This window comes from Morone saxatilis, unplaced genomic scaffold, assembly GCF_004916995.1.
Source record: "Morone saxatilis isolate NCDOM2014 unplaced genomic scaffold, NCSU_SB_2.0 Contig21, whole genome shotgun sequence".
Lineage (NCBI taxonomy): Eukaryota > Metazoa > Chordata > Actinopteri > Moronidae > Morone > Morone saxatilis.
Genome location: NW_023339774.1, coordinates 12,572,384 through 12,581,955, shown reverse-complemented (window position 1 = coordinate 12,581,955; position 9,572 = coordinate 12,572,384). Strand labels below are relative to the sequence as shown.

General features: G+C 40.9%; 1 protein-coding gene across 1 annotated transcript in view; it reads left to right on the top strand.

Annotated features, from left to right (window-relative positions):
- The window catches only part of ric1 (RIC1 homolog, RAB6A GEF complex partner 1), a gene marked incomplete in the record, with an annotated part of 34,522 nt that overhangs the window by 16,760 nt on the left and 8,190 nt on the right, over window positions 1–9,572 (top strand). Inside the window, 11 exon segments of the mRNA XM_035667844.1 lie at window positions 1,264–1,343; window positions 2,522–2,629; window positions 4,632–4,777; window positions 5,067–5,203; window positions 6,259–6,350; window positions 6,989–7,077; window positions 7,678–7,822; window positions 7,920–7,968; window positions 8,141–8,320; window positions 8,422–8,634; window positions 9,080–9,118. Coding sequence (XP_035523737.1) covers window positions 1,264–1,343; window positions 2,522–2,629; window positions 4,632–4,777; window positions 5,067–5,203; window positions 6,259–6,350; window positions 6,989–7,077; window positions 7,678–7,822; window positions 7,920–7,968; window positions 8,141–8,320; window positions 8,422–8,634; window positions 9,080–9,118 — 1,278 coding nt within the window.

Sequence of the window (9,572 nt, the reverse complement as noted above, 5' to 3'; positions counted from 1 at the left end):
TGTGTGTGTGTGTGTGGTTGTGGAAAAAGCACTATTGCAATGTTGTACTTGCGTACAATAATATATAAAAAGATTTTGACATTATAGATAGTGTGAGCTTCTCCACAGAATGGAGCCTGTGTTTTTTAACTCTTCTAAAATGCTGACAATTTTTATTTTTGTTCGACATTATCAGTAATGGCAGCAGTTTAGACCTGTAAATATATTGAATGAGCTGATGTCGGTACACAATAAAAAGCTAAATTGACTTATACAAATGCAGTTTTTTTTAACCAATGTATTCAGTTTTCAAGATGATCAACTGGCAGCTCAGCCTATTCAGGATTGTGCAGGAGAGGAAAATATCAAGCGCTATTCCCTGTGCATACAAATATCTTGACAATGAGCTGACAGTAGTTGTGTTGCAAATATTATCCATATATAGCTTATACCTAGTAGATAAAGGGAAAAAATTAACATAAAATACTCATCAAGACTCCTTACTGACAGTCTCTGCCAAGTAATCATTGTCTTATAGTAATTTAGGGCTGCTCTAGATTTATCAATTAATTATTTGGTCTATAAAATGTCAGAAAATAATGAATGGATCGACTCCAAAACAGACACCATCACATCAAACAGTATAGTTCTAATGTTGTTTTCCTCAGATAGCAGCATGCTTAGAAGGTTATGAAGGATATGAAGCTGTCACCTCAATACCACAAAATTAAAGTGACTGCAATGTCAGCCCTGTGGATGTGGACCTGCAGCTTCAGTCAAATCTGCACCACCTATCATCAACTAAAGTAACTGCACCAGTAGTTTAGACCCACATATGTGTCTGGCCACGCCAGCCAACAATCTATGTGAAAGTTCATATTTAAGTGGCATTTTCAGTCTGAATGCAGCTTCACACACCATATGCAGTCATAAGCACACTCTGTTTCCCTGTGTCCTCTGTGATGGCAACAGATGATGTTTTTGTTTACTGGTAAACCCTGTTTCTTCCCTCCTGTCCTCTTAATATTTCTCTCTCTTGCTGCCTAAAAAGGCAACCAGTGACACATTTGTGATGACATTCAAATAATAAAATTAAAATGTACTTTTAAATTCTCATTTTCATCCTTTTCCATGTTAACAGTTTCTCCTCCCTTTTCTCAAACATTTTGTGGTTATTTATGTGTTCTCAGTGTCTGTCACTTCTTTCTCTCTGTCTGTGTCTGATAACAAAATAGTGGCTGAGTAATTATTTTTCTAATTCCAATCCTTTCTGTCTGTTTTCAGACCGCCAAAGGCTATATCCTCTTGTTTGATGTGCTGGGTGGAGGGGATGACAAGTACCTCTATGAGCCTGTCTATCCAAGGTGAGTGCAACACAGATACAAACCCTCACACAGAGAACATGCAGAGGGAAACCGAGCAGAAAGAGCCAAGCTTGCAGGGAATCTACACAATCTTAAAATAATTTGTCCCTTAAAGATCAATTTAACAATCATTATTACGCATGTTACATCAATCTTTAATTCCTACTGTATCAACTGTGAAAACGCAGTATTGTGTGTACAAAACGCTTGAATTGATCAACTAAAACAGCGGGTATTCCAATATTAGCCCTGCTATCCCCGCTGGGGCTGTTTGCGTGCTGCAGTTCATCTTTGAAATAGAGTGTCATGGTCCTCGTTATAGTGTGAACCCGGCAGAGTCTTGTTAGCTTGTAGCCAGCAGCTGTCTGTCAGTGCAGCTGGCAAACAATGTTAGTAGGAATATAAGAGCACTTTACTACTAAATCCTCTTATGTAATGTTGTGCTTGCTCATGACCCAATGTGTAAGAAATAATATACTGTGGTTATAGGGTTGATACAAGCAGATAGTGACATTTTAGCCAATAATTGCTGCAGCTACTAATGAATTTCCATTGTGACAAAATACACTACATGGCCAAAAGTACAACATAACATATATGTGATTAGGGAATGACGATGAGATGGGAGGCTTTCCAAACAGCTCCTGACCAAAAGTGCACAAAACTTGAGAGAGGTGTTACGCTAACATTATGATACCAGAAATTGCATATCGGGCGATACAAAGTACCGATCTGATACGTGTGCGTTATCAAATAGATACAGTTATTATTTTATAATGACTTTATAGTTTATACGCAAGTATACTACTAAGCCTGTATGATTGCAATCATTGTTGTATGGCCTGACTCAGGTTAAAACCTTTGTCAGAGTAGGGCTGGTCACAACTTTGCTATTCTGGGAAAGAAAATGGAGAATGGGACACTGTTGGAAGGAAAGCAAGGTCCCGTGTACTCACCCATACCGCATTTTAGGCAGTATCGGAGGAACTTCTGCTACTGGTATCGGAACAACTCCAACAAAACAATGCTCATAGGGGTTTCCGCATGCTTTTTCCGTGTGTGTTGCTGTGTGTGTTTTACATTCCTAGACAGCATACCAACAGAGGTCGGGACAGGTTGGGACATGTTGTGAGATCTTTTTCAGTAAAGCTACTATCTATATTTGTGTGTTTGCACAGAGGAAGTACTCGTGTGAAAGTGACCCCAGGTTATAAGGAGGAGCAATGTGCTCCCGCTCTGTCTTTAGAGATGAAAAAGCCTGTGGATCTGGAGGCCCCCATCACCAGGTAGAGTGAAGTCTTAGTGTCCTTTTATCTTTATCTCTGTTGTGTCTGTCTGTTTCCCCTTCATATTCACACAGCACAGCAGTTTTATGTTTGTTTTTTTTACCCCTCCCCTTGTGCATAGCTACAGTAATGTTTACATTTCCATGCACGAAAAGTTTCTTCTCATTTCAGATAACTAATTGAAAGTCTTGTAAATTAGATGCCTTCTTCTAAAAGCATTGAAAGTCAAAACAAAATGCTGTTATTCTTGATATAGGTATGCCATTCATTATCCACTTACATTAACCTGTAATTACATGGTTTTTGTGGATATTTATTATATTTCCACAATTGCAGTAGCTGTTAAACCCACTCTTTGACCTATGAAGGGCATTTGGCTCGGAGTAGTGGCCTCAAAAAAATCTCTTCCTCCTTCCATGGAAAGTCAGCATTGGCAGTGAGAGATGGCTGAGCTGCTGTGAGAAGCTAAGCTCCTCCACTCTGTCAGTTGTAAACAGAGAGGCCTGCAGAGAGAAACACATGAATCTGCAGGGATGGAAGGGGGTGAGTGATGGACAGATGAATAGAGGTGGGTGGAGGGTTTAGTGATGATTGACGAAAGGGAAAGGATGACAGAAGGAACATTTTTGAGTGTTAGCTGGATGGAACTGCTGTTGCCAGGGCATTCAAATCAGCCTCATATGGTCATCTGGACAGTATTTAGACCATTTTCAGATTATAAACAATGCATTTTGGGTATTTAGAGATTTCATTGCATCAGTCTCGGTTATCAGTTTAATGAAATAGATTGCTTCTCCTGTTACCTCATGACTGTGCTTAATTAATTGCGCATTCTAAATGAGGTGTTTCTATTTTGTGTTTTGGCTTTCAGCATCAGCTAAATAAAACAATATAAGGATCCATTTGTTCCTTTGCTTTCTCTGAAAAGGCTTGTCACTATTTTAGTAATATTTAAATCAGTATCACCTTTATGAAGACCGCATTTACTCAGCTTTGCAAGTTTATTTGAATCATCTTATTTTCTATGTAGGTCTATTTTAAGGTTAATGTGCCCTGTGAAGAAAGGACCACAATGATCCCTTGTTCATTGTTCATTTGTAAAACCTAGGCCCCTCAAATTATAATAAGAAGAAATATCCAAGGCCAAGGAACAAACACTGGAGTCTTAGATAAGAACCAGCGTCAACTTCCTCCTTGCTGCCTCCTTTCAGTCAGTCTTTGCTAATTTCAGTTCTTTTTTTTAAGTTTCTTTCTTCTAAGTTTCTCTCTTCACCTAGTCTTCCCACCTTCCCCCACATCCACCAACTCGACGTCTTTATTTTCAGACTGATAGAAACTGTCACTCTGTCAGTTTTCTGCGCGACTTCCTTTTTGTTCACATTTATGTTTATCTTGTGTTTGTATTGTCTGCGTCCTTCATGTGCTTGTGTTCATCTGTCACATCTCCTCCACAGTCTGCACTGATAGAGATTATAGGGTAGTCATCTGAATGAGCGCACTCCGTTGGCATTTCACAGGCACAGCTTGAGCGTGCAGGAGATGAGTGGGTGTCTCCTGCTGTGAAACTACAGTAGAAGTCGTTGCCTCCTCCACAGTGAAAGTCCAATGTGTTTAACTTGCTTTCATTTCTCTCTTTCTGCCTCTTGCTTTACTCCCGTTGGTTGTCCCATTGTGCTGTCTCCAGTTTTAGACACAATGAGGCGCTTTACACACAAACACACACACACAGTTGTTTGTTCCCTTGTGTATTAGAAGACAGTGAGACTTGGCACAGCCATCTATGTGGCCTCATCACAGCTGGCCAGTAAAAGTTTCAGGCTTCACTCAGAGGGCGCAGCTGGATGATGACTGGTCCACTGTTTTCTAACACACTGCGGTTTGTTATCTCGCTCCCACCCTTCCTACCTACCTACCACCCCTGGCTGTTTTCTTTTACTACCCCCTCCACCGTTTTATCTTCCTTTGAACCTCAATGCTCATTTCTACCTCTTTGTCCCACCAGCCTGCAGTCCCTCCAGGAGGATTTATTGGTGTGTACCGCAGATGGCTACCTCCACGTGCTGCACTGGGACGGGCTAGGCAGCAACGGACGCAAGGCCATCTGCCTCACTACAATCCCCTTCTCGCTAGACCTGCAGTCTGCTCGAGGTTAGAGAGGACCTGTGCACATAGCTAAACACAGGAGAAGAGGGCTGACTTGATTCTGGCTGGCAGTGTAAACAGTTGCTAATGTTGGGAAATCAATTATAAATAAGGTGTTGATGTTGGGAAATACATTATGATTAAAAAGTTGACTTTTCAAACATGAATTCTCTTTAAAAAAATCATTTATAAAAAGTGTATGTTACAAGGGTTAGTTAGGGTTTGCTGAACTTCAGCTCCAGATTCAGTCTTATTGTTGCATACAATACTTCAAACACTGTATGTGTGTGCGTAGGTGGTCCCTCCCTGGACCTGGAGGGAGTGTATATCCGTTGTATGGAGTATTGTGTGACCCTGGATGGCTTTGCTGTGGTACTGAGTGACGGACGCCTGGGCTTTATCACCCCGCTCAGCAACACCATCACCGCAGATGTAAGAACACTCACAGACGCACACCGCTGACCTTAAACACGCACACAGTTTAGTAAAGAGCAAACACAAGATCCAAACCTAGATTATGAAACATGTATAAAAGTTAAGCACTGAAAAGCTGATGAAAGTCCTCTTTACACCTCCACGCAGCCAGTGCTTTTACAATTGTTTATGCCATCAGTACGAACTTGGGTATATGACTTCATCTGACCCCATGACAGGGGAACAACCAGGCCCGATTTCAACCAGGAAAATCCCTCAATTGTATACTGATTTCTGTTTTGTAATGATAACCAGGCCTTTGTTTCTGCAAAGTTTTGCTTCACTTTTGAGTAGCTAATGGAATCTATAATCTTGTCATATTTGAGTAGATGTAAAGGCTAACAGTATAAGTAGTAAATAAATAGTGGCAACATGAAGAAACTGAGTTCTCTTTGAGTGTTAAACATGTTAAACAAGTTAAGGTAGAGAGCCGTCGATGGCCTGTCTGGTTTCACTTAATTTTATCAAATTTCTAGAGAAACTGTAGTTTTCCCAACGAGCAGAGACAAACAGAGACATTTACAGAGAACAATTATCCAAACTGATGATGCAACATGTTCAGGTCAGCAGGGTTCAGATTTTATAAATAAGGCAGCACTGTATTTTTTAATACCGTGATATTATGATTCAATACAGGGCTTGCAGCTATTACTTTATCTTGGCAGGATTTATACAGTAATGACTGCATTGGTAAAATATCTTTCACATCCAAATGGACTATTAACAAGTTGTTCTAAAATTGGCCAAAAATTACGTTCTTGAAATTGGAAAGTGGGTGTTGAGGTCACCATCTAGATATAAATGTGTCCACCAGATATAAAACATTAAATTGAAGTCGTGACTAAGTAGTCTTCTAATATTTTCGTGTTATATTTAGACTTATCAAAAAAGTTAAATATAAGTTATGTCTTTAAAGGAAATAGCAGTTAACACACACTCTGCTGACCTGTTTTTGACATCACACACACATTCAGTTATTTGTAATTTATTATGTTTTTCATGTGTTTTTGCAGCAGCTGCAGGGCGTCTGGGCAGCAGACGTGACTGATGGCACCTGTGTGGCTGTCAACAACAAGTACAGATTGATGGCCTTTGGCTGTGCCAGGTACGCGTCTGCAACTGTCTCCATGTCCATATCTTTACAATACAGTGATGGGAAGACGACTTGGGCGTGTGTTTGTTTGCATCCATGTGTTACAGAGATTGATTGTTGTCCCTGTGGTGTGGTTCCACTGTGAGAATCAGTTAGTTTGTGTTTGCTGAGGCCTACCTAGTGTGTGCTTGTGCAATCTGCCAGGTTGGCAGGAATTTCTCTTCCTCATTGCACCCTACTCCCCTTGTTCATCTATTTCTACCAGTTTTTATATGGTTTTTACCTCACTGAAACAACATGGACACACGTGATGTTATAGTTTTGAGGTTAACTAACATGTCAGTACGGTGAAGAAGTTATATTAACCAGTTGAAATCACACACAACACAAATAATGACCTTCATTCTGTTGTAGAGATGTATGTGCGTGTGTGTGTGTGTGTTCGTATGAATGCCCAGTCACCTGCACAGACATGCAGACAGGGGAGTAGTTCAAAGCATTTAAGTGTAGCTTGGAGCTATTTCTTCAAAGTTACAGCTGCAGGTCACTTGTACTGAAGCCCGATTGCACTGATCCTTGAAGTAGCTGTTTCTCATATTCACACGGGCAACAGGTTATGGCTGTTAAAGTGTGCTTGTTTTTCATTACAGCGGCTCAGTGCTGGTGTACATGATAGACACCACGACAGGATCCATGCAGCTCTCCCACAAACTGGAACTCACCCCAAAACACTACCCAGGTATCACCCATATGCACCCGTCTCTCTCTTCCCCCCCACTTCGTCCCTCTCCTTTCTTCTTCTGTCTCTCTGTGTCATACCCCTGCACAAATTCCTCCTTGAGATAACTTGCATTCCTTCAGCTGTCTCTCTCATGGGTCCACATGCTTGTGTTTCCCCTTAGTCAAACATCTGTTTAAGTCAGACTCCTGCAATCTCCCCTAAAGCCACAGCTCCCCCTAGTGGGAGAAGTGGCATGTAGGCCCACCTCCACTCTAACAATGAATGTGCAGGTCTTGAAAAGTCTTTAACTGTAATTAGTTTCCTCAAAATGTTTAATTTATAAAAGTCTTAAATTTGTTCCCTGTATCTGCAGTAGGCAGTGATGTGATGTTAGTTGTAAAATATTATTGTATCTGATTGCAGGTATTTACAAATTAAAAATGGGATTTAAAAAAGGTCTCATCATTTTCACAGGTTGTCTTGTGACTTGTAACAGCATAACAACTTTTGATTTAGTGTCTTATATGAGAAAATACTCCCAGTGCAACATTTGAAAATACAACTATAACTCAAACCTTCTGGGTCCCTATAACTTCTCTGCATTCTTTGCCTGTCCAGACATCTATAACAAGACGGGCCCAGTCAAGCTGATCTGCTGGTCACCTGACTACAGCGTTGCCATGGTTACATGGGAGTGTGGTGGCCTATCGCTGTGGAGTGTCTTCGGAGCTCACCTCATCTGCACTCTGGGAGAGGACTTTGCGTAGGTGGACACACACACACACAAATTGACTCATACACACTTAATTTAATGTAAACTCTTATCAACCTTTTTTCTATTTATTTTTGTGTCCCCTTAGGTATCGTTCTGATGGTACTAAGAAAGACCCCATTAAAATCAGCTCTATGGTAAGTGAATTTATTTATTACTGTCCCACCATCTACATTTTAACATCAAAAATAAAATGAAAACTCTTGAATTGTTAAGCACATTCAAGAGATGTAAGGTTACAGAGATCATTAACCTCACTGAAATAATACAGTTGGAAAGCAAAATGCAAAATGTAATTGCTGTTTCCAGAGCTGGGGAGCAGAGGGCTACCACCTGTGGGTGCTCCCTAACAAACAGGAGAGGAGGAGGCAGGAGGAGCAGCAGCAGGACGAGGAGGAGGAGATGGTCACACCTCCTCACTCCTCCCTGCAGGCTGGCATACTGCAGTTCCACTTCATCAAGAGTGCACTCACAGTCAACCCCTGCACGGTAGGAGGAAACACATCGTCAGTTTTGTGCCGACACACACATTCACACACGCAGACACATTAAACATTCATGCTCTGTTTGCTACTCTCTCGGCCGCACAGAGTAACCAGGAGCAGGTGTTGCTCCACGGTGAAGACCGCCTCTACCTGACCTGTGGTGACCCCACGCAAGTCAACAGCACCTCTGACACGCACCCGCACACACACATACACCCACGTGACGGTAGCCCACTGCACCACCCCCCCAACCCCGACTCCTCTCTCTCTCAGGGACTCAGCACTTTACTGGGGCACAAGCACTGGCACGTGGTTCAGGTAAGGTTGGGCGCGCATCACACCTGGTTAGGCAGGATTTATGTAACGTTGCAAGAGTTTTGAAATATTTCTTGGTCCAAAATGCCGCCAGTGTGACACAAACAGCATAGCATTGCATTACAGCCCTGGCGTCATCAGATGTCTTGTTTAGTCAGATTCTCACATTTGAGAAGCATCAGATGTTTGGCAATATTGCTAAACTATTCATCGAGTGGGGAAAATAGTTTGTGACTCATTTTCTCCTGGTACTTAGTCGTCTTTTCTGGATAATAAAAGCCAAAAAAAACAAATGTGAGAACTTCATGATGATTCTGACAGCTAATAATGCTAATACCAGTCACATCACCAGGGAGCAATATTTTGCCTTTGTTTGTATATATTTCAATGCATATGAAGTACAAGTTGATTATCTTGTATTTCTCATAGTATTTTTGTATTCCTCTAGATTCACAGCACATACCTAGAGAGCAACTGGCCTATACGGGTAAGAGTGAGAATGTGGTTGTTTGTAATTTTCACAGAAACTTGTGTTAAATTGTCTTTGAAATTATCTCCCATGAGTATTCAACTTCTGATTTTTTCATTGAATGTGATGTTATGTGTGAGACACAGATGCATCTGCTACTTTAAACATTAATTACAGTTATTATTGCATCCATAACAAACCAAACCAATAAAAACCGCAATATCCCAGAGTTTACAAAGCAGTCACGTCCACAGAGTAAACTAATCATGCTCTATTCACAAGTGCGTGTACAGGGTTGGGAGCTAGAGAAACTCTATATATACAGTACATCTGTAGCCTATAAATCCTGTTTTTGTAACAAATGGCTACAAACAAACTTGACTTGTCAATATGTCAGTATACCAGTAGTCAATAAAACTGTTTAGTTTTGTGTTTGTGTTCTGTGCCAATATTTGATATTATAATGTTATAT